This window comes from Mytilus trossulus, chromosome 9 (assembly GCF_036588685.1).
Source record: "Mytilus trossulus isolate FHL-02 chromosome 9, PNRI_Mtr1.1.1.hap1, whole genome shotgun sequence".
NCBI classification, from domain to species: Eukaryota; Metazoa; Mollusca; class Bivalvia; order Mytilida; family Mytilidae; genus Mytilus; species Mytilus trossulus.
In genome coordinates this window covers 45,725,178-45,750,284 of record NC_086381.1, presented here as the reverse complement: position 1 = coordinate 45,750,284, position 25,107 = coordinate 45,725,178, and the positions used below count along the sequence as shown (strand labels likewise).

The window sequence follows — 25,107 nt, the reverse complement described above, 5'->3', positions numbered from 1 at the left end:
GATTTTGACATTTGATTGCAGACCTTCTGTTATGGATTTTCCTTGGAGTTCGGTATTTTTGTCATTTTGCTTATTTCGATCCTTTTTAAGATGTTGTATAAGAGTAAGTATGGGAGTACCATCAAGCCAAATAAGTGTAAAAAATATTACCAAATGACGCTAACCCGTTCGGCAACATAACGATATTCATGTAGTTTACCGCTTGCATGCCAAAACGTCATTTTTGTCTTTGTTTTTAGCAGAACCTTCAAACCAGTTAAAAAAGAATACAAAAAAAAACCATAATGGGTTTGAAAAAAAAAACTAACTTTGTTCTGTTATACAAGAATAACCAAAAAAGATACTGGTAATCTTTAACGTATTGCAGAAAACTCATTTTTTCTCGATTTTTACGATGGGAAGTGTAACAGATTGTAAATCGTTTGATAATTAGTTACACAGTTTTTCTGTAAAATTTGTTCTATTGTAAAAACAATTTGCCCTTCTGCTATCATGACAAATAAAGGCAACAGTAGTATACCGCTGTTCAAAACTCATAAATCCATGGACAAAAAACAAAATCGGGGTAACAAACTAAAACCGAGGGACACGCATTAAACAGATAGAGTAAGTATAATTGTATTATAATTGAGTTTATTCTTTTTAGAGAAATTGGTCTTGCTGACAGTTGCTTTTCAATTTCGCATTTTGTGTGAAAAAAAATAAAGTATGACTGCATTTATCAAAACACTGACATATGTGTCCCTTCGGCACTTTCGGTGTGGACACATGTCTTAATCCGGCAGCAAGAGGGTCAATGTTGAAATCAACTGTTTATGTATTCTAAGCTAAGATCCTATTGAAAATTATGCTGTTAGCAAATCTAATACAAATAAGCTTACTACTTTAAGGAAGTACAGAACTTAACTTACAAATGAAAGACACATTTCTTATTTTAAATTTATTTTCTTATTTCAAATCGATTTTCTTATTTTAATATAAAAGGTGTTGACTTATTGACAAGCACATACATTCTCTTGTTTTAAAAGCTAGATATAAAGTAAATTATGATAGGATTGATCATAATGCAGCTTGAGACAATAGATGGAAATAAAAATGCAGTTGATAAACTCTTTAAGTCATATCATAACTTCAAAGTGATGAATACATACATCTTTTCATTTAAAATAGGTTATATTTCATCAAACTGTTTTATTAAAGTAATCGAAATGTAATCGAAAGTAATCGATGATTACATCATGATTTTTGCTGTAATCGATTAAATTACGATTACATGCAATCGAAAATGTCTTCGACTGCAGATTACTGTCGATTACTGAATAAAATGTTATCAATTACAATCGATTACGATTAAAGATTACGATTACCCCATCCCTGGTATACATTCTAAGTACTTATGTTGTTTATCGTTTTAAAGATTTTTTTAAATGTTTGTTTCATTTGGTTTGTCTTTATACATTTTTACCTTTACTGTTTATATTTTTGCTTATATCCTTTTAGCGTGGCTCGGTATTTATACATCAAACCATTGTGTTATTATGCTGTGGTCATATGTTTTTCCTTTGGGTTCTATATTTGCATTTGTGCTTTGTCCATAGAGTGTCTGTATGCCACTTTGAATTCTTTGTTGAAATTTTGTTAGATTTTATAGTTTTTGATATTCTTGCAAACTGTTGACTGCTGTATCAAAATTTGACATTTTACCTTTTATTTTCGTTTGGTTTGCTCACCCATTGCTGTCAATATAGAGGAATAATATGCCAAACAGGCAAGCTCTAAAACCAGGTTCAGTCCACCATATATTCTACAAAGGGAGATGCCTGTACCTGTCATTTCAGTTGTTTTCCATTCGTTTGATGTATTTGAGCATTTGCTTCTTCCATCTAATAAGGGATTTTCCTTTGAATTTTCCTTAGGGATAAATAGTTATCAAAGGTACCAGGATTATAATTTAGTACGCCAAACGCGCGTTTCGTCTACATAACACTCATCAGTGACGCTCATATAAAATAATATTAAGCCAAACAAGTAATAATTTGAAGAACATTAAGGATCCAGAATTCCAAAAAGTTGTCCAAATACGGCTAAGGTGATCTATGCCTGTGAAAAGAAAATCCTTAGTTTTTCGAAAAATTCAAAGTTTTGTTAACAGTAAATTTGTAAACATGACCACATTATTGATATTCATGTCAACACCGAAGTGTTGACTACTGGGCTGGTGATACCCTCGGGGACGAAACGTCCGCCAGCAGTGGCATCGACCCAGTGGTGTAAATAGACATCAAAGGTACCAGGATTATAAATATAGTACGCCAGACGCGCGTTTCGTCTACATAAGACTCATCAGTGACGCTCATATCAAAATATTTATTAAGCCAAACAAGTAAAAAGTTGAAGAGCATTAATTATCCAAAATTTCAAAAAGTTGTGCCAAATACGGCGAAGGTAATCTATGCCTGGGATAAGAAAATCCTTAGTTTTTCGAAAAATACCAAGTTTTGTTAACAGTAAATTCCACATTATTGATATTCATGTCAACACCGAAGTGTTGACTACTGGGCTGTTTAGTTCAAACATATTTATTTATAGTGGATTGGGAAACAAGTTTTGCAACTTATATTAATCCCTTTCCACTTTGCGGGTGCAAGTACTGCCTTGTAGCGGCATTAGCCTACTCTTTGTCGAAATCTACAAGGGTGTCTTTAACGTGCAAGAGATATGACTTTCTCTTAACACGGGTCAGCCATTTATCGTCCCCTTCCGACGGACTATCATCGTTTCCTCAAGACCATACTCGCAGATGGTGTCAAGGGAGAGTCGAAAATTGAGTTCCTGAAATTTTCATCCCAAACGGGAATCGAACCAGGAACCTTTGTGTTAGTAGTCCGATGCACTAACCACTACACCACGGGCTGGTGATACCCTTGGGGACGAAACGTCCACCAGCAGTGGCATCGATCCAGTGGTGTAAATAGTTATCAAAGGTACCAGGATTATAATTTAGTACGCCATACGCGCGTTTCGTCTACATAAGACTCATCAGTGACGCTCAATTCAAAATATTTATTAAGTCAAACAAGTAAAAAGTTGAAGAGCATTCAGCATCCAAAATTTCAAAAAGTTGTGCCAAATACGGTTAAGGTAATCTATGTCTGGGATAAGAAAATCCTTAGTTTTTCGAAACATTCAAAGTTTTGTAAACAGTAAATTTATTTTGTTTCACGTATTGTGAATAAACTCATTATAGATACCAGGACTAAATTAAGTATATACGCAAGACGCGCGTTTCGTCTAAATAAGACTCATCAGTGACGCTTGAATCCCAAAAAGTTTAAAATGCCAAATAAAGTACGAAGTTAAAGAGCATTGAGGACCAAAAATCCTAAAAGTGTTGCCAAATACGGCTAAGGTAATCTATGCCTGAGGTTGTTCAAATTTCCATTTTATAAAATTTAGGCATCCATGACTATGATGATCTCAATGACTGAATTGTCATTAAGGACAAATCAAACGTATTTCTCAAAGATTTGATTTTTGTTATCACTATATTTAAACTTGTGTGTATTACTTTATTATGTGTTCACACATCGTTGTCAATATAATAGAATTTGATGCGACTGTCATACACGTAAGAGGAAAAGTTACATGAAACAATACCTGTTCCTAGTGAAGATCATTATAATTGTTTTATAAGAGTTTGATGTATTTGAGCATTCGATTATGCCATTTGATAACGGACTTTCCATTTTGAATTTCCTTGGAGTTCTGGTTTTACGCGTTTTTTTTAACATATCATGAAAGCTTGTTAAAAACCTTATTTCAATAAGTTAATAAATCCATGATCCCCAAGACTGAATTGTCATTTAGTCCAAATCAAACAGATTTCTCCATAAAAAATATTATTTTCCATGTCATTTCAAATTGTGTGCAGAAAATTCATAATCTATTTCACACAATATTAAGTGCATTGAAAATGATCCGAACGAATATAAATAAGAACGTAGAGTACAACGTGAACTCAAATCTAAACCTCTTTGTTACAAGAATCGGCATAAAATTCATGCTTGATATATGCTTGTGATTTGTGTATCAGAAAAAAACATGACACATTCAAGTATTCTCCGGATATACTTAGTTATAAAGATATCACAGTTCAAAGAACAATTTGCAAGAATTTCAAACTGTGAGAACTTAGGCATCTAAATGTATAGAAAACAGACAGAACTTGACAAGTAGAACACACTTTAGGAGTAGGCTTGCATATTCTCATAGCAATTTCGACAGGATAAAAAAAGAAAAGGGAAACCCAAAAAACATAATGGCAATTTTCAAAAAACGGTCTAAAAAGGGATATTGCCTGACCACAAAACAATGGTATCTTTATCTTTCTTGCTCGAACCAGTTCTAAATTGCAAATTCCAATTTATATTTTTTTTTGTGGGGGGTGTACCTTTGTATGATTTTACTGAACTTTTTATTTCTCTTAAGCGTGTTGTTAAAATCTGATTCGATATGTGCAAGAAAAAGATGTTAGAATGTGGATATTGTGGTAGAAACAGATGTGAAGCATAATATTTTAAGATATTGTGTTTAACATTTTAATATAGTGTGCCCAACTTTAAAAAAAAATGAGTTTATCATTTTGATATATTGTTTCAATTTTTGTTACTTTATTATGATGTTTTTATGTGATTTTATAGAATAAATTATTTTATTTTTATTAACTTTCTTTGTAAATACAACTATTTCTTCATTTCAGTTATTATGTAGAATACCTGACCTTTTTTCTAGTGATTATACATAATCTCTGAAAATTTCAGGGATTCTACATAATCACTAAACTAGCCAGTGATTCTACATAATCCCTGAAAATTTCAGGGATTCTACATAATCACTGATTATACAAATTCACTGTAACATATATAAATTTAAGCCACATAAATGTTAAAACATTTCAAAGAAGTTAACTTTCTTTTACATAATAGAACATTTCTTTACGGTTTCAACAACTACTTTTGCTGCTCCTTTGACTCCAGTCCATATTTGGGAAAATACATCCCCTTCCTTTTCGATCCCTTTTCTAGAGGTATCACGTAAAGATTTCTGTTGCTTCCGATAGCTTGCTTCAACATCACGCACTTTCTGTTCGTTTTCCTTTCTCAAATCCTCTATCTGTTGTTCTTGTCTGCGCTCGTTGTCTTCCATTTGTTTCTGTAGTTGTGTTATTCGGTCTTCGTTTGCTTTATTGGTTTGCATTTGTAATTGCTCGGCTTGTTTCCTTTCCATTTCATGTAGCTTTCTTTCTAGCCTTTCTTCTTGTTCTTTGTTTCGGTTTTCTTCTTGTTGCTTACAATCTTTCAACTCATTTTTCAACGCATTTATTTGATCTCTTGTCTCTGCTTCCCGAGATTCTGCTGTCTGTTTTTCCAATTCGATTTTCCTTATTTCTTTTGCAAGCGTTTCTTTTTCCTCATTCGCCAACGCAAACTTTTCATCAAATTCCGTTTGAAGATGGCGATGAAGAGTTTCTACTTTTCGTCGTTCTTCTTCCTTCAACTGTCTCTTTACTTCATCTTCACGTCTTTGCAGTGTTTTTTCGGCTTCTTCATACATTTCATTAGTATAGCAAAAACCCCCATGTTTCCGTACAACATCGTCCACGCTGCCTATCAAATTTTTAACTTGCTGCTCTTGGCTGTAACCAGAAAGTTTATTGTTAAAAGGGATATATCGGTGGTCACAAAGTTTGAGAATTGCCTGAAGTGACTGGGGACAATTTTGGACATACTCCCTTATGTCTACATTATCGTCTGCAAGATCATCTGCTCTTGTAAAAACAACCATGAGGTAATTGTACATACCAGTTCCAAAATGATCAACGAAATGTTTAACAGTATCTTGTTCTTCCTTTGTAAATCGACCAACGTTTACCGTCAGCAGAATAGCATGTGGTCCTGGTGCAGTCATCCCAATACATTTTACTATTTCCTTGGTAACTTGCTCGTTTGTCATCCCTGTATCATATAGTCCAGGAGTATCCACAACCACAACTTTGCGTCCGAATCTGGTGTTCATTCCAAGCTGGCATTTGTTTGTTATAGAGGCTCCGCATACTTTAGATTCAAACTCTCGTCTGCCTAAGATTGTATTTCCGGTGGCGCTTTTACCTGTCCCGGTTTTTCCAATAATTACAATTCGCAGTTCATTTGATTCCTTAACTCCACTGAACTTTGGTCTCTCATTTGCATCTAAAATAAGAGGTAATTTTGAATAACTTGATCTTTATACACATGGTCTAGTTCACTGAACAATTTCGACAAACTTGCATTGTACATTTGTGTTACCTGCTTTTTGGTCAATGTGTTGATTTTTATATGTTCCCCATTTTTATTTTAAATTTGGATTTTAAAATTAGTTGCAAAGTTCATTTTATTTGGATAATTCACGATTTTTAGATTAACGACCTGAAAAATTGATTACATATAAAGAGTATTTTTCCATATAAAATAGAACTGAGATAACAACAGTTTAATTGAAGTTTTCAAGGAATCAGTTCCAGATTATAATTGATGAGTTTTACCACACTTGCAGTTTTATTGATTAAAAGAAAAGTTCAATGCAAGAAAGAATACCAACCCCAAAACCCACCACAATAAATAATTTGTATGCAGTCTTATATCGTTGATGGTTTAACCAATATTAAATGTTTTACTCATCTTTAGGGTTATAATTGCTAAAATAGTGTACGTTATAAAGAAAATGTAGTTACAAAACCATCACAATTTACACATTTCAGTAGAGTAAATTATGAAAACCAATGTTTGTATGATTGTCTTTAATATTCAACGAAATTACCTCTGTTCAAATAATCAGGGATATTTACTGGTTCTGTAGCTCTAGCGTCACGTGAACTATTACATATCCCGCAGATCAGATCTTCACCGTTGTTTGTGTATGTGCATACAGGACAGCTCCATTCTAATAAATATGTCAAAGATAAGTTACAGCTATTTGCCTAATGCATGAAATTTAAAGGTTTGGATAGCTTGATGTTTTGTGTGAATAACTTTTTTGTAGTTGAGTTTTACAATTGCATTCAAAAGACAGGTGGGGTTTCAGCTTGTATAATGTTATGTAATGCTTAGGAAACATTTAAATAGACAAAGCAAACTAGCTAACTTAACCTTCAAACTACATGCATTAGAAAAATAGCTGTAATTGACTGACATTTCATGTATAAAACTTACTGTTTTTATATCATGTATATATAGATATCTTCAAATTCCTGTTATATCGTTTAAATTAGCACTACAATCTAACTTCTTCGAATTCAACAAACAGTCTATGAAAACCAATTTCGCAAAATTACTTAATAGATCTTCAAAATCGCTTCCATATTTAAAAACTAAAATAGTATTGCTCTTTCTAAATCTATATTAATGTATGGTATTATCAATTAAAGAAAAAAAACCCTCATTAACTGCCACAAAAGGATGCTCTTCCAATTAAGATAAGAATAGAACATTCATTTGAAACAGTATTTGAACATGTTGAAATTAGTTTTGATTTTATTAATTGATCATTCACACGCTACACCTTCGTGTCTCAGAATCATCATTGAAGGCCTATGAATTTATTCAGAAACACATTGAAATTATAAAAAACCAGAGACACGGGTTTGAAGACAAAAAGCTGCCAAAAACATAACACAGGAGGATATCATATTGATGATAACAATAATAGACCATGTACAAATTTTAAAAATAGCTCTATTGAAGATGAATGTTATCTTATAACTTGAATACATGTCAAAAATGCATTCAAATTCGAAATCCATTTCATCTGCAGACCAACATACCCAGGAGTATCTGTCAGAAATATCGAGGAATTAAATAGATTAGGTTATTATCAAAATCAGCACGAAAAACTGAGAATTTAATCCTATAACTGTAGAAATATCAATAAAACAAACCTAACAAAAAACGGGAAAATTTTCAATCTACTAATGAACTCAAGATCGTTAACTATTATTTCAGACTTCAATTTTCCAGCATTTGCCCAACCAAAATCGGAAACGTTACGGTATTTCCGTATCTTTGTTGACAGATTTTGAGGTAAAAATAAGTCTGAATTAAAAAAAAATCATACAGACTTCGTCCCCTTTCACAGGTAATGCATGCCTGATATCAAGAGAAGACCTCATACAGTACAGTGACAAACTTTATCTTGTGGTCAGAGATTAACAACGGGACTTTCAGTATCAAGACTAAAAGATTAGCTTTTCCCATATGCACTTTTCCATGTCATATAGATAGTACTTACGATTTGCGTTTATTTACATATTTTTCTTATTAATTTACTCCTTGTGTGATATGATAATCACTCTGGGACGTTAACAAAATGTTCAGATGGATAAATACTTAAATATATTGTGATACCAAAAATTAACCAAAATATTATCAGACTGTAGCGCTATCTTAAGTTAGGCCGATAATCTTATATTGACTGGAATAGCTGTACGACACTCAATTATATAAAGCGATACAGAAAACAAAATGAAATATACAATTGTTTGGTAATATAAAAAAAAAGATGTGGTATAATTGCCAATGAGACAACTGTCCACAAGAGACCAAAATGACACATACATTAACAACTATAGGTCACCGTACGGCCTTCAACAATGAGCAAAGTCCATACCGCATAGTCAGCTATAAAAGGCCCCGATAAGACAATGTAAAACAATTCAAACGAGAAATCTAATGGCCTTATTTATATAAAAAAATTAACGAAAAACAAATATGTAAAACATAAACAAACGACAACCACTGAAGTAAGTGTCTGTACATTTATTGACAACGAGAATATACTCTTTAAGAAATATGGCAAAACATACCACTGGAAGCAGTATTCTGTTGAGGCATTGACCAAGTGTCTGCAGATGATGGTTTTGTGTTCAAACAAACCTCACATGTACGATTAGATGCATTATTCATTAAAGTACAAACACTGCACATCCATTCACTACAAGATGATAAAATGATATAATGAAACAGAAGTTTAGTAGTTTCACATTCACAAGACATTGTCATAATTTGTTTTTCTCTTTGGCATGTATCGGTGACCTTAATTACCGGTGGAAAAAAAATCAAACACTATTGGAATACACATTAGAACAGGAATGTGACTAACAATTATGTATCTTCATATAACATATATAAGTTGCAATTGAGTCTTTGCCACGGCCATTCACTTACATTACTGTTGTCAAAACATATTATGAGTATCGCTCGTATGATAATAATTCTTTATTTTCAGAAAGTAACTCAGATAATAATACAGTTAATCCTTTCCATGCCCTTCAACATCTACATGATATATTTACATACACAACAGAAAGCAAAAAGGAAAACCACAAACATACTGAACTCCGAGGAAAATTCAAAACGGAAAGTCCCAAATCAAAAGACAAAATCAAAGATAACCAGATGCTACGAAGGGCGTAGCTTTATACACCGCAGAGGTCGAACCCTGAACAGTTGGGGCAAGAATGGACACAACGTTTCAGCTGCATTCAGCTCTGAATTTGGATTGTGATTAAACAGTTGACACAGCATAGGTTTCTGACACAGAATGAATGTGGTCTAATGAACTTAAAATATTTTGTTTTGCTTCTGACCAGTTCACTATGCTGTTGAATATTAATCCTCTAAAAAAAAAATCTGAAGAAATTTAATTTTTATTTCTGAAATCTAAAATGAGAAAAAATGACCCCACCCCTTTTTTGTTCACCTCCCCTTTTCCCTTATTCCAAAACTGATCTCAATACAAATTTGTAATAGAGTTTGCAACAATAACTACTCATTTATATACATCATAAAATATTAAAAATTAAAATGTCATACAGTCATGGTTAAAATTAATATTAACTATTAGTAACTTCTAAAAAAGTAAACAGATGATGTCCCCGCTAGCACAAAACTTGATAAAGGGACATAACTCAAGAAATGTAAAAGTGAAGCTGCCAAAAATTGAATTGAACTGAGTTTAGAGGTAATAAGCATTATATACACATTTCATTAAATTAATTTGAGACAAACTTACATTGTTGAAGGCCGTACGGTGACCTATATAATTGTTAATCATGTTAATGTCTGTGTCATTCTGGTCTCTTGGGGACAGTTGTCTCATTGGCAATCATACCACATCTTCTTTTTTTTTATATTACATTAAGTTAAGAGAACAGAAACTAAAAAAATCTTCAATTTTTCCACTTGTAAAGGGGCATAACCCTATAATGGTTATCAAAGTGCTTGTAATCACTGAATGGTAAAGATTGTTTAAATTTATTAGCTGGTAGTAAAAGTGAATATTGCATTGTATATTGTATATAGCATTGATTTAAGTTGTTGCAACTACTATTCAACACAAAGAAAGATAACTCAAATTTTCAAAGAATATTTCATAAATCATTGGTTTTAGTTTATTCAATAACCATTCTGGACAAAGAAAGATAACTTCAATTTTTTTTTTTGAAACTACAACAATGCTTGTTTTTGGCCCCTTTTTTGCCCTTTATTCCTAGACTGTTTGCCCCATAACCCTTAAAATATATCCCAACATTTGACTTATGGTATTAAACATTGCGGTACAATTTCAGAACAAGTGAAATACTTATATACAACTTATTGTCCTGAAACTAGATAAATGGTTGTGTTGGGCCCTTTGGTCCCCTTATTCCCAAACATAAGGGACCATAACCTCCAAAACCCATCCGAAGCTTCCTTTTGTGGTTATGAACATTGTGTTAAAGTTTTATTGGTTTCTATTTACTTATACTTAAGTTATTATCCGGAAACTATCCGTCTTTGGACGACGCTGACGACGACGCCGCCGACGACGACGACGTGATACCAATATACGACAGCAAACATTTTGCCGTTGTCACCATCTTATAGTGTTTATATATCTCAACTTGTACGATTCGCTGGTGTATGTAACCACGTATTAGATTTTAGCGAGAGAAATTTATGTATAACAGTAACTGAAAAATTATTACACCAGGGTTTTCGATATCACAAACTGGTCAAAAGATTTACTAAATTTTATCACCGGTATAAGGAAATAATTCGTAAATATAACTCAATATGCAGACATCTTATACGTTCAGGTATTTCACATCCAATCTTTTATGGTAACATTCTTTACAAAGCACAAAAATGTCAGTATTCACCCCAAAAGCTTACAAAACCTTTAAACAGACTTATTAGAAGAGAGATAGTTACCATACTGTTGTCAGGTCATTAAAGATTGCATATTTTGGCTTTAATATTGATTCACTTATAGGGTCTTTGCATCGGAACTAAACATATTTATTTAAAAAACCAGATGCTCCGCAGGGCGTAGCTTTATACGACCGCAGAGGTTGAACCCTGAACGGTTGGGGCAAGTATGGACACAACATTCAAGCTGGATTCCGCTCTAAATTTGGATTGTGATTAAATAGTTGACACAGCATAGGTTTCTGACACAGAATGAATGTATTCAAATGAACTTAAAATTTTTGTTTTCTCTTAGAGCAATTCACTATGCTGTTGAATATTAATCCTCTCAAAAAAATGTTTGAAGAAATTTTCTTTTTATTTATGAAATTTCAAATGAGAAAAATTTAACCCAATTTTTTATTCACATCCCCCTTTCCCTTATTCCAAAACTAATTTCAATTAAAATATTCTAATGGAGTTTGCAACAATTACTACTCATTTAAATACATGATGTAAAAAAACTGCTTGTTATCACTGAATGGTAAAGATTATTTAAATTTATCAGTTGGTAGTAAAAAGTGAATATACATTGTATATTGTATATAACAAAGATTTAAGTTGATTCTGGACAAAGAAAGATAACTCCAATTAAAAAAAATTCTTGCAGATATTTCTTGCTTACTATACTGGACAAAGAAAGCTAACTCTTAATTAAAAAAAAAATTACTATTTCACAATATTGTGAAATTAGATATTTCTTGCCATTGCACAATACTGTGCAATTGAAAAGACTTGCTATTGCACAATACTTAATATAATAATTTTAGATCCTGATTTGGACGAACTTGAAAACTGGGCCCATAATCAAAAATCTAAGTACATGTTTAGATTCAGCATATCAAAGAGGCCCAAGAATTTATTTTTTGTTAAAATCAAACTTAGTTTAATTTTGGACCCTTTGCACTTTAATTTAGACCAATTTTAAAACTGGACCAAAAATTAAGAATCTACATACACAGTTAGATTTGGCATATCAAAGAACCCCAATTATTCAATTTTTGATGAAATCAAACAATGTTTAATTTTGGACCCCGATTTGGGCCAACTTGAAAACTGGGCCGATAATCAAAAATCTAAGTACATTTTTAGATTCAGCATATCAAAGAACCCCAAGGTTTCAATTTTTGTTAAAATCAAACTAAGTTTAATTTTGGACCCTTTGGACCTTAATGTAGACCAATTTGAAAAAGGGACCAAAAAGTAAGAATCTACATACACAGTTAGATTCGGCATATTAAAGAACCCCAATTATTCAATTTTGATGAAATCAAACAAAGTTTAATTTTGGACCCTTTGGGCCCCTTTTTCCTTAACTGTTGGGGCCAAAACTTCCAAAATCAATACAAACCTTCCTTTTATAGTCATAAACCTTGTGTTTAAATTTCATAGATTTCTATTCACTTATACTAACGCTATGGTGCGAAAACCAAGAAAAATGCTTATTTGGGTCCCTTTTTGGCCCCTAATTCCTAAACTGTTGGGACCGAAACTCCCAAAATCAATACCAACCTTCCTTTTGTGGTCATTAACATTGTGTTTAAATTTCATTGATTTCTATTTACTTTAACTAAAGTTATTGTGCGAAAACCAAGAATAATGCTTATTTGGGCCCTTTTTTGGCCCCTTATTCCTAAACTGTTGAAAATAAAACTCCCAAAATCAATCCCAACCTTTATTTTGTGGTTATAAACCTTGTGTCAAAATGTCATAGATTTCTATTAACTTAAACTAAAGTTATAGTGCGAAAACCAAGAAAATGCTTATTTGGGCCCTTTTTGGCCCCTAATTCCTAAAATGTTGGGACCAAAACTCCCAAAATCAATACCAGCCTTCCTTTTATGGTCATAAACCTTGTGTTAAAATTTCATAGATTTCTATTCACTTTTACTAAAGTTAGAGTGCGAAAACTAAAAGTATTCGGACGACGACGACGACGACGACGACGACGCCAACGTTATAGCAATATACGACGAAAATTTTTTCAAAATTTGCGGTCGTATAAAAACTGTTATTGGCATGAAACGGGTTATGTTCTTCTCATATATCTTATGATAGTATGATACTAAACCCCTAACGGGAGGGATTGTGCCTGATATTCATATCATGAAGACATAATCTTTCAATCAGTTTAATTGAGGTCTGGAGCTGGCATGTCAGTTAATTGCTAGTAGTCTGTTGTTATGTATGTATTATTGTCATTTTATCTATTTTCTTTTGTTACATCTTTTGACATCGGACTTGGACTTCTCTTGAACTGAATTTTAATGTGCGTATTGTTATGCGTTTACTTTTCTACGTTGGCTAGAGGTATAGGGGGAGGGTTTAGATTTCATAAACATGTTTAACCCCGCCGCAATTTTGCGCCTGTCCCAAGTCAGGAGCCTCTGGCCTTTGTTAGTCTTGTATGATTTTTAATTTTAGTTTATTTTGTATTATTCGGAGTTTAGTATGACGTCCATTATCACTGTACTAGTAAACATATTTTTAGAGGCCAGCTGAAGGACACCTACGGGTGTGGGAATTCTCGCTACATTGAAGACCCATTGGTGGCCTTCGGCTGTTGTCTGCTCTATGGTCGGGTTGTTGTCGCTTTGACACATTCCCTATTTCCTTTCTCAATTTCATAAACAAATAAGCTCATCATAGATACCAGGACTAAATTTAGAATATACGCCAGATGAGAGTTTCGTCTACAAAAGACTCATCAGTGACGCTCGAATCCCAAAAAGTAAAAAATGCCAAATAAAGTACGAAGTTGAAGAGCAATGAGGACCAAAATTCCTAAAAGTGTTGCCAAATACAGCTAAGGTAATCTATGCCTGAGGTAGAAAAGCCTTAGTATTTCCAAAAAATCAAATATTTGTAAACAGTACATTTATAAATATAACCCTATTCATGACAATTTATGTCAGCACAAAAAGTGCTGATTACTGGGCTTGTGATACCCTCGGGGAAATAAATCTCCACCAGAATATTAGTTTCTTTTATCATTTGTGATAAAGTCATTATTTGATGTCATTATAAATACAAACAGTCTATGACTCAGGAACATTTAGCCTTTGTTAGTCATGTATGCATTTTAATTCTAATTTTTTGTCTATAATTCGGAGTTTAGTATAAAGTCTATTAGCACTGAACTAGTATACATATTTGTTTAGGAGCCAATTGAAGGACTACTCCGGGTGCGTGAGTTTCTCTTTGCATTTAAACCCATTGCTGGCCTTCAGCTGTTGTCTGCTCTTTTGAAGGGTTGTTGTCTCTTTGACAAATTCCCCATTTCTATTCATAATTTTATGAAGTTCTGTTATCATCTAAATGCATCTGTGGTAAAATCATTAGTTATTGTCATTATAAACACAACCAGACTATGATATTATGTAATCATCTCAATGCATCTGTGTTTACAAAACCATCAAATAATGACTTTATTACAGTCGCATTCAGATGATTTCATAACGTCATATTTTGGTAGTGTTTGTGCATATATACTAGTACTCAGTGTAATTGTTAGTTTTTGACCTTTCATTGTTATCAAACAAAAGATATATAGTTTCATGATCATTTACTATAAAATTAGAAAAAAAGTATTTGATTACTTATTTTCGAAACAATCAAATAATCAAAGAAATCAAGAGAAATAACCCTTACCTTTCCATGTTGATGTATTAAAGAAATGACAATATTATGTATGTGCAGGTCTTTTATAATACAACAAACGCAGTATGATTTATTTATAGGTTTTATAGAAGTTAATGGAAAACCAATGTTTCATATATCTATGTTTAGATTGACAAATGGAAATTTTCTTTTCTACGATTCAAGAACTAGGTCAATGCTTGTTATCAATAGAATTATACATGCAACGATAATATCCCCCTAGCTATAATTAATGATAACATCTGATAATATTTTTTTCATACTATATATATTATATATATTGTGCTATTTAAAGTATCAATTAACGTATCATCATAGTTTGAACTAAACATCTAAAATTAGACCTTCGGAATTTTGAAAATTTTATTTTTAGAATATATTTTCTTCCTTGATTCATTGTTGTTTAAGAAGTAAGAATAAGTAAACTCATCGATTTGCATTGAATATGTTGATTGTTTGACATATGAAGCTCTAATATTTGGTCATTGAATTCTCAAATGGAAGACCAAGGTGCTTTAAGTTTAGACACATGTAGCTGGGGCAATGCTGATGACACAGGTATGGCAAATATATTGTAATTGTATAAGAAAGAAAAAAAAAGTATCCATATATAGGCTTCTTGATGACCATTATGATATCACACTAACAAACATTTTACTATGATTTCGTTTCTACATTATAAATGCAGGATTCTTTAAATCAAATACAACGTTATACGTAATTTACATACGTGATTGTAATCTTACTTGAACATCTCGGATCTATGGTTTCATATAAGATTATTGACAGGAATATCCCTATTTATTTTCAAGTAACCTTTTGTCAGGTCAATTCAATAGTTCTCAATATAAATTTGTGCTAGACAATATTACTGTTAGTTACATAGTTCATATGGTAAGGTGTCGTTAAAGGCCCTACACGGTCTGTTAATTCTGGCTGATCATACCTGTCTGTTTAAAGGGTGTTTAGAATGTTATCCTTGTGAAGATAACCTGTGTCGTAAAAATATTAAAAAAACCTAAAATAGTGGCTTATAAATACAGGATGGGCGTGTAAATTGTGTACATTTGTGAACCAGTGTGATGGAGGATACTGCCAGGCCTGTTACGGAGACAGAATGCAAGACAATCATGATAAACATATGGATGCTGCACTGTCTAATGATGATCAAATTCTCGGTGAGTACTTTTAACAAATAAGAATTAGTTTTCTTAGTGATAAGATTACTGAAATAATAGTGATTACTTATATGATAATAGTGAAAATATCCAATTTGAATGTCTATGTGAGAATGTTTAACAAATTCATAGTGAAATGTTTGTACGTGAATCTCATTATGGACAACAAGCAGCCTTAACTTGGACAATATGTTTTCGTTTTCATTTTTCTGTAACAATATATTAAATGCACCTGTTTCGTCGATATACAGATCTTTAGCTGCGTCACGGTTATATGTGACGAAACAACGTGCTAGCACCTTGACCTTCCGTTTGAGAAGTCGATGACCAATTTTAAAGCTAAACATATCATTCTTTTAAAATGATCAATTCGTATCGATAATTTAATATCACATAAAATTGAGAATGGAAATGGGGAATGTGTCAAAGAGACAACAACCCGACCAAATAAAAAACAACAGCAGAAGGTCACCAACAGGTCTTCAATGTAGCGAGAAATTCCCGCACCCGGAGGCGTCCTTCAGCTGGCACCTAAACAAATATATACTAGTCCAGTGATAATGAACGCCATACTAATTTCCAAATTGTACACAAGAAACTAAAATTAAAATAAATAAAAGACTAACAAAGGCCAGAGGCTCCTGACTTGGGACAGGCGCAAAAATCATAAATTTTAGTATTCAGCTTTCCGTTAGTGATATAGATATCAAGATCGAGAAAAGGGTAGTGGTCATTGTTAGTATAAGCTTTTTTTAAAGTAAGTTCAATAGGATAAATGTCATTAATATACATACTGAAGTCGTCATTATTGAGAGCCAAAATATCATCCAAATATCTAAAAGTATTATTAAATTTGTTTGTCAGATGTTGTTTCGATGGGTCTTTGCTTTTTTTTTGGTCATAAATTGTAACTCATAACAATACAAAAACAGGTCCGCAATAAGTGGTGCACAGTTAGTCTCCATTGGAATTGCGATAATCTGACGATATACGGAAGCCCCAAAGCGAACAAAAATGTTATCTAGTAAACATTCAAGGGCATATATAGTATCAAAGCATGTCCAATTAACATAGTTTTTTTGGTTTATTGCTACTAAAAAATTACCTCAAAGAGTTTGAACATATATATTCAAATTCTGATTTTTTGAATGCCGATTTAATTAGGTGTGTGAATTTTTTCTTAATGAGAATATGAGGCAATGTGGTATACAGGGTAGAAAAATCAAAACTTTGAACAGATTCAAAATCACCAATATAAGCATGCAATTTATCAAGTACTTCCAACGAGTTCTTGACACTCCAAAAGTAATTTATTCCACTATTTTCGACGGCCTTATTTGAACAATTTATTATCAGGTTTTTAATTGTACCAAGTGTGCTGGTAAGAAGAATAGACAATTTCGTAGTTGAACCATGGCTTGAAGACGAAATAAATCTATATGTGTAAGGGGTTTTGTGTAGCTTCGGAAGCCAATACATAGTTGGGACTTTCATTGTATTTGGCTCTGCTTGTAAAGCGGTGGCTAAAAGTTTATATTTGTTACAGATTTCGTTTTCTGAAAATGGAGTCAGTTGGAATGTTGGTGAATTGGTGATTTCCTTTTTCAGAACCTCAATGTAAAATTTACGTCAAACAATAATAATATTATTAGCAGCTTTATCGGCCGGGACAAAAACAAATCCCTAGGCTAGTTCTTTTAGGTTATGTTTGATACGAAAAATGGATTTATTGTGGTTATTGTTAATAGTAAAATGTTCCATAAAATGTTGAATACGTATATCAACTATCTTCAATACTGAATTAAAAAAGAGCCCAAAGATTTTTTGTCAGCTTTTTTCCGTTTTATCCATTTCATACAGTAAGTATGGACTGAGTCGTGGATGATATTACGACACTCATTTCAACTAATAATTGACGGGGGACGATATTTAGGTCCTTTACTGAGGAATGATTTTAACTCTTGGTCTTGAACGATGTTAAGATCTCGTGTTATAACATGGGAAATGGGTCCATAAATATATTCGGAATTACTGCAATTACATGAAGTAGATGTATTTTCACTGATATTAACATCTTTACACAATTGAATATAATTAAACACAAATTTCCGGGTAGATTTCTTGTAAATTTATAACAAAAGAGGAAGCTCAGTATTGTCAAAATATCCAGGAATTTGTTCTTTAACAGAATGGTCGTTAAATATACCGGCAATATTTACAAAATCAAAGCCTTTATTGACATACTTAATTTTAATAAAATGTTTTTTATGATCTTCAGGGCGATCAATTTTGGGAAATAATTTAGAATAACAATATGCCATAATAATTTGAACAATTTCATACTTAGGACTGCTATATGAAATTGTGTTGCAATCCTCCAAAATTTTATTTAACTTATTAACCGGTAACGAACAGAGTTTTGTTAACAGATAATGTCTGCCGTTGTTTTTTGAAATAGAAATTAGGTCCGAAATATTGGTATGATTGGCCCGAAATTTTCTTTGATTGCGATTTATTCTACGACCGTGAGAACGTTTTTTACGAACATTTTTAGAAACTATATCGAAAATGTTAACGGAATTGGTTCTAGATATATAACCAATTCCCATGATATTATCATGGGTGCCGCATGTGGAGCAGGATCTGCTTACCCTTCCGGAGCACCTGAGATGGTGGGGTTCGTGTTGTTTATTCTTTAGTTTTCTATGTTGTGTCATGTGTACTATTGTTTTTCTGTTTGTCTTTTTCATTTTTAGCCATGGCGTTGTCAGTTTGTTTTAGATTTACGAGTTTGACTGTCCCTTTGGTATCTTTCGTCCCTCTTTTAGACCGAGAGGGTAAACTGTCTGTAATTTTTTAATCCAATTTAATTCAATTATTTTCCGTGATCGTACAAAATTTGAATGCGATTCACCAGGCTGCTTATTTACTACTTCTAAATTATTGATTTTCTTTATTCAACTTCCCAAGCATCTGAGACATTAAGTACCCCACCCTTTTCATGTATTTAATGTATCAAAAATATATACCCTGTCATGAAAAAAACCCAGAACTATAGATATATGATCTTTCGCATCTTCTAGTACGTTAGAATGGTTTTTTTTCGGCTTATTATCACGTTCATGTTTAGTAGCTAAACAGTCACAATAATCACATCTAACTTTTTCAAAAATAAAAATGCACATTCTTTACACATTCCTGTCTATACCCCTTTTATGTCTTTCATAATGAAGAAAATGTGATTACAATTCTTATAAAATATTTTAAGCCAGAAAGGAACATCTAAGATGTAACACTTTCAGGTTTCCACTTATAGTTAATGTGTTCCCCTCGGTTTTAATTTGTAACCCGGGTGCGTTTTCTCTCAATCGATTTATAACTTACGAACAAGTTATACTACCGTTGCCTTTATTTATATAAATAAAAAAATGTGACATTGCCGTTCCCTTTTAAAGGAAGTGACACTATTGACTTTCTTGTAATAATTGTTATCATGTTTCATCTATACAAACCCTTGAATGTTATTTAGGTGCAAATGTCTAATTAGTCGGATTAATTACATCTATACTATATGTATAATTCGGAGTTTAGTATGACGTCCATTATCACTGTACTATTATGCATATTTTAGGGGCCAGCTGAAGGACATCTACGGGTGCGGGAATTCTCGCTACATTGAAGACCCATTGGTTGCCTTCGGCTGTTGCTTGCTCTATGGTCGGGTGGTTGTCGCTTTGACATATTCACCATTTCCTTTCGCAATTTTATTAGCATAACTGAAAACACCCCATTGGAGGATAAATAAAATTTAAGTGGTTTGCTGAATAGCTGATGCATTTACAACTGTAATTTATCCTCATGAAAAATAAATATTGATATCTAGACCAGTTTCAGATACTTATGATATAATCAAACAAGTTATAATATCAACCTTTTGATATATTTAATCTGAATTTCTCACCATTTTGCATATATCATGGAGCATGGAAAAGGGACCTATTGAGCAGTTTTGTCACTACCGCTCTTTACATAGCAAGTCCCCCCCCCCCGCGTGATTATGTGTACCTTAAATAACACATTGGTATATAATATATAGTATATAAAATATTATGATATTTGACATGAATGGATGATAACTATATCTAAATGATATAAGCGTTCCATGCATAATTCTATTGAAAACATGCAGAAATGTATATTTCCTTGAATTAATCTGAAAAAAGATATTTGACACATCGGTTTTCCATTTTGAATCTGTCGTTTGTTGATGAGGTTCATAAGTGTTTTCCGTTTCTCGTTGTTTATACAGATAAGACCGATAGTTTTCCCGTTTGAATGGTTTTACTTATGATATTTTTCGGGCCCTTGATAGTTTGCTGTTTGATGTGAGTCAAGGCTCCGTGGTAAAAGCCGTATTTTAGTATGGTTAAATTTTACAAATTGTGACTTGGATGGAGGATTGTCTTATCAGCACTCCTATAATACCATATCTTCTTATATCTATAAAGAATAGCATATTTGTCTCAAAATTGAATGCTAATTTTCGTCATAATACAAACAAACAATCACCCTTACTTGGCCTACATGTAGCTAATTAGTGTTTCAGAAATAAAAATAAACTATAATTTACGTAAGTAAGAATATTTGTAGTATGAATTGAGAATAAAAACGGGGAAGGTATCAAAAAGACAACAATCCGATCAAAAGCGCAGAGAACAGCCCAAGACCACTAATTAGTATTTAAAAGAGCTCAAAATACAAAATCTGAAGGCGGGCTTCAGCTGTATCTTTAACAATAATTTATATTATTATCATAATTATACGTCACGTTAAAATGCTCAATTTTGATTGAAGAACAATGAATAAAATTTACATCAAATAATTAAATATATTATTATTGCTTATGTTCTACGTTTTCCCTCAAATTATATTAATCGACTGTCAAAATAAAAAAAAACCAAACAAATAAAACATCTTGCTTAACTCTTTTTGTTCTTCTGATACCCGTAACGTTGTTATGTCCGTAACGTCGAAGAAAATACTTTTAAAATAAAATAAATCTGTAAAAGACAATACTGATAGGACATTCAGTATAATAATTTAAATAACGCATAGCTGAGAGGGTGATAGAGCAGATTGGTACCCCTTGAAAAAGTATTGTCAACCTTGGCTTCGCCTCGGCTGACAATGGTAACAATCTGCTCTCTCACTCTCTCAGCTATGTGTTATTGAGATACTATTGTTCAGCGTAAATGGACATCACACTGACTAAAAGATCTCAAAAATACAAAATCTGAAGGCGAATTAACTCATCATAGATACCAAGAATAAATTAAGTATATACGCCAGACGCGCGTCTCGTCTATAAAAGACTCATCAGTGACGCTCGAATCCAAAAGACTCATCAGTGATAATCTAAAAAAAAATGTTTAAAAGGCCAAATAGAGAACGAAGTTGAAGAGCATTGAGGACCAAAAATTCCTAAAAGTTTTGTCAAATACTTCTTCAGCTGTACTTTTAACAAAAATATATATAATCTGTTAGGGAAAATGGACATCACACTGGACAGTCGCAAACATTCGATATGGTAAACATAACGTATAATATCCCAGCCCTTGTACTAGTTGTTTGTTGCCGCGTTTGTGTATACTAGTATTTGGATTGCAAACGGATAGGCGCACCATAATTTGTATTTTTGTAACCATGTTACTAGCTATAACAAAACACTTCTGGAAATGAGTTTGGTTATTTTACTAAGAATAAAAAAAAAGGTGTTGTAAACTTCACAGAGCACGCATGTCTTTTAAAATTATTAAAAAAAAGTCATATAAGGAATACACAACTAAGTCAATCTTGTCTAAATTATTTACTGTTCTTGATTTCAAGCATTAATCAATATCAGATTCAGTGGATTTAAAGATGTTTTCGTAACGGCATTTTTCATTTGACAAAAAAAACCCAATACAACAAAGAAAGAAAACACGATCGATACCTGTACAATGTTGTGCACTTCAATGTGACATAATGAATGACAAGAATATAATATTTTTATTAATTTTAAGAGAAAGAAGAAGTCAATGCAATACGAAGTGCTTCTATTTGTAAATAATCTCATCATAGATACCAGGATTGAAATTTTATATTGAAGTCAGATGCGCGTTTCGTCTACAAAACACTCATCAGTGACGATCGTATCAAAGAATGTACAAAAGGTCAAATAAAGAACGAAGTTGAACAGCATTGAGGACGCAAAATTCCAAAGAGTTTTGTCAAATATATGTAAGGTAATCTATTCATGAGGTAGAAAAGCCAGTCTACTCACAAACCAATGAGTAGTTAGTTGAGCATGCAATTTAACAATTCAATTTTTTCTGTCCTACATAATAAGATGTACATATTAGTGTAAACGTGCACATTTCACATTTTTCAAGTTTGGAAATGTGATGAATGTCAACATACAAATTATGTTGCCGACAAGTACTGTGATATGTGCAGTGAACTACGTCACGATGACATACCAATCACTACATTGCCGCAGTTAACACAGCATGGAAATTCAACCAAAACAGGTATTTTTTTTTAAATTAACGTATATAACATGCAGATAAATATCTTTAAATTTAGCAAGCATGATCACTTCCCTACACGAGGTCGGTGTAGAATTCACTGTATGTGTCTTTTCTTTTAAAACGAGTAACGATTGACAAATAGACTGTTTGCAGTGTAATTTTATCACAGTTTACCATGAAGGTAACGCGAACATGTTTACATCATGTGATGTATTTAACACAAATTTTGATTTTTAAAATAGGTTGAAGTTTTGTTCCTCAATTGTGTTGAATCAATACATTTGTTATCTTTTTTGTCGGACTTAAGAGATTTTATCGTAATAGCAAGACAACACGACCATGATTCTTTTGTTGGTGACGCCGTTGTCGGCGATGCCATTTCGATGATAACTGTATAATTTGGAGATTAGTATGGCGTTCATTATCACTGAACTAGCATATATTTGTTTAGGGGCCAGCTGAAGGACGCCTCCGGGTGCGGGAATTTCTCGCTACATTGAAGACCTGTTGGTGACCCTCTGTTGTTGTCTCTTTGACACATTCCCCATTTCAATTCTCAATTTTATTAAGACATCAATAACCATTTCGAATCTTCATTTGGTTTTATAAAAGTTGGACAAAGGGCGGTATCAAGAGATTCATTTTGAAAATATTGTTTTGCCTATTTTCCCGTACATTACTGTTAAATAAATGGACTAATGTTTTGTGGGCGTTTAACATCACGGCAGTGTAAGTAGTTATTGTAGATAATGCAAAATGGTGGAGGCAGTCATAACATCACATACTTGATATGTTGTCTTCTAATGCCTTTATTTTCTTCAAATGACACATCATAAGGCATAATACGGTGCATTAGAAAATTGAAACGTCTTTAAAAGACAGATGTTTGAAAGGTTGAATATGGGTAAAAAATTAAAGCAGTAAATATTACAACATGAAACAGACCCCCCTCTCCCAGCACACTGACTGACAGATGAAACACAAAACAAATCCACCAACAAGACGAAATCAAGTTCCCCGAAAAGGTAATCAGTCACTAGTGGTCATTGACAAGTAAAATTCCAGTGATATATTATATTCATGGACATACATTTAATGCAGTAAATACAATTTTCATGCTTGTTACATAATATCTTAATTTCAGATTTTAAGTGGACTGAGAAAAATTCTCCCCTTGCAAATATGGAAGAAAATGCTGAAAGACGAATCTTGCTTATAGGTAAAACTGGGTCCGGTAAAAGTGCAACCGGAAATAATATTCTAAATACAAATGTCTTCCATTCTGCTGTTTCTGGTGAGTCTGTCACTGACAAATGCCAGGTATCACAAGCGACAAGATTTGGAAGAATGATAACAGTAGTAGATACCCCAGGACTCTTTGATACTCGATTTACTAATGGAAATATCTCAAATGAATTAGTTAAATGTACAGAAATGATTTTACCCGGGCCACATGCTGTTGTACTTGTTACTAGGATAGGAAGATTCACTAAGGAAGAACAAGATACTGTTCAATATTTTGTCGATCATTTTGGAGAGGGCGTATTAAGATATATCATTATTCTTTTTACAAGAAAAGATGATCTTGTTAAAGATAATATCTCCCTCGATCAGTTCATAGTTGATTCAACTCCTGAGCTGAAATCATTACTGTATAAATGTAATAACCGCTATATAGCCTTTGATAACAAATCAGACAATGCATCGAAAGAAAAACAATGTAAAGAGTTATTTCTATTGATTCATGCAATGCTACTAGAAAATGAAGGACATTTCTTTACGAACAAAATGCTGTTGGAAGCAGAAAGTAATTTAGAAATAAGGTTAATGCAAATAGCTAAAGTAGAAAAGGAAAAGCAAAACGAGGAAATAAATAAAATAAAACGCAAAGAAAGGAGGAAGATGAGAAAGGAACTAGACAGTACAATTATAGAAACAGACGAGCTTTACTGTCTAAAACTGACAAACGAATGGGAGACTGAGGACAAGAATTTTGATACAAGGAATTTAGAAAAAGAAAAGGAACGTCTTGAGAATGAACTGAAAGAAGCTAAACAAAAATTAAACAAATAAATTTGTTCGTGTACAGATTATGCTTTGTTTGAAAGAAAACGACTGCATGTTATAGATTAGAGTTAACACAAAATCTTGCCAAAACAGTATAAACATGTGTGAAGTGTTTTTACATGACAACACAACAACGGCGTGGTAACATGTTCTACTTACCGGTATCAATATAATTAACCTTTACATAACATTTGTTTTTGTACTGTACCTTTATAAAGAATAATCCTCACTCTGAAAGTTAAATAAAATGATCATTTATACTCATCAGAGTACCGATATTGCACCTGATTTGTAAAATAAGACAAGATAGTC

General features: G+C 32.7%; 2 protein-coding genes across 3 annotated transcripts; one reads left to right on the top strand and one right to left on the bottom strand.

Moving 5' to 3' along the window:
* Positions 1-4,151: 4,151 nt before the first annotated feature.
* On the bottom strand, positions 4,152-15,055 carry LOC134682990 (GTPase IMAP family member 4-like). Of its 2 annotated transcripts, XM_063541966.1 has the most exons (4): positions 14,973-15,055; positions 8,897-9,024; positions 6,856-6,978; positions 4,152-6,248 (listed from the first exon to the last, which is right to left on the bottom strand). In XM_063541966.1, exons 1-4 carry the CDS (start codon positions 14,978-14,980, stop codon positions 4,975-4,977), a joined length of 1,533 nt encoding a protein of 510 aa, XP_063398036.1. In that variant the 5' UTR covers positions 14,981-15,055; the 3' UTR covers positions 4,152-4,974. The 2 variants fall into 2 exon arrangements, with proteins under 2 accessions (XP_063398036.1, XP_063398037.1); XM_063541967.1 differs by lacking the exon at positions 6,856-6,978.
* A 312-nt stretch (positions 15,056-15,367) lies between these two features.
* LOC134682989 (GTPase IMAP family member 9-like) lies at positions 15,368-24,855 on the top strand. The gene is made up of 4 exons (XM_063541965.1): positions 15,368-15,539; positions 16,025-16,159; positions 22,591-22,728; positions 23,873-24,855. Exons 1-4 carry the CDS (start codon positions 15,479-15,481, stop codon positions 24,799-24,801), a joined length of 1,263 nt encoding a protein of 420 aa, XP_063398035.1. The 5' UTR covers positions 15,368-15,478; the 3' UTR covers positions 24,802-24,855.
* Positions 24,856-25,107: the final 252 nt, after the last annotated feature.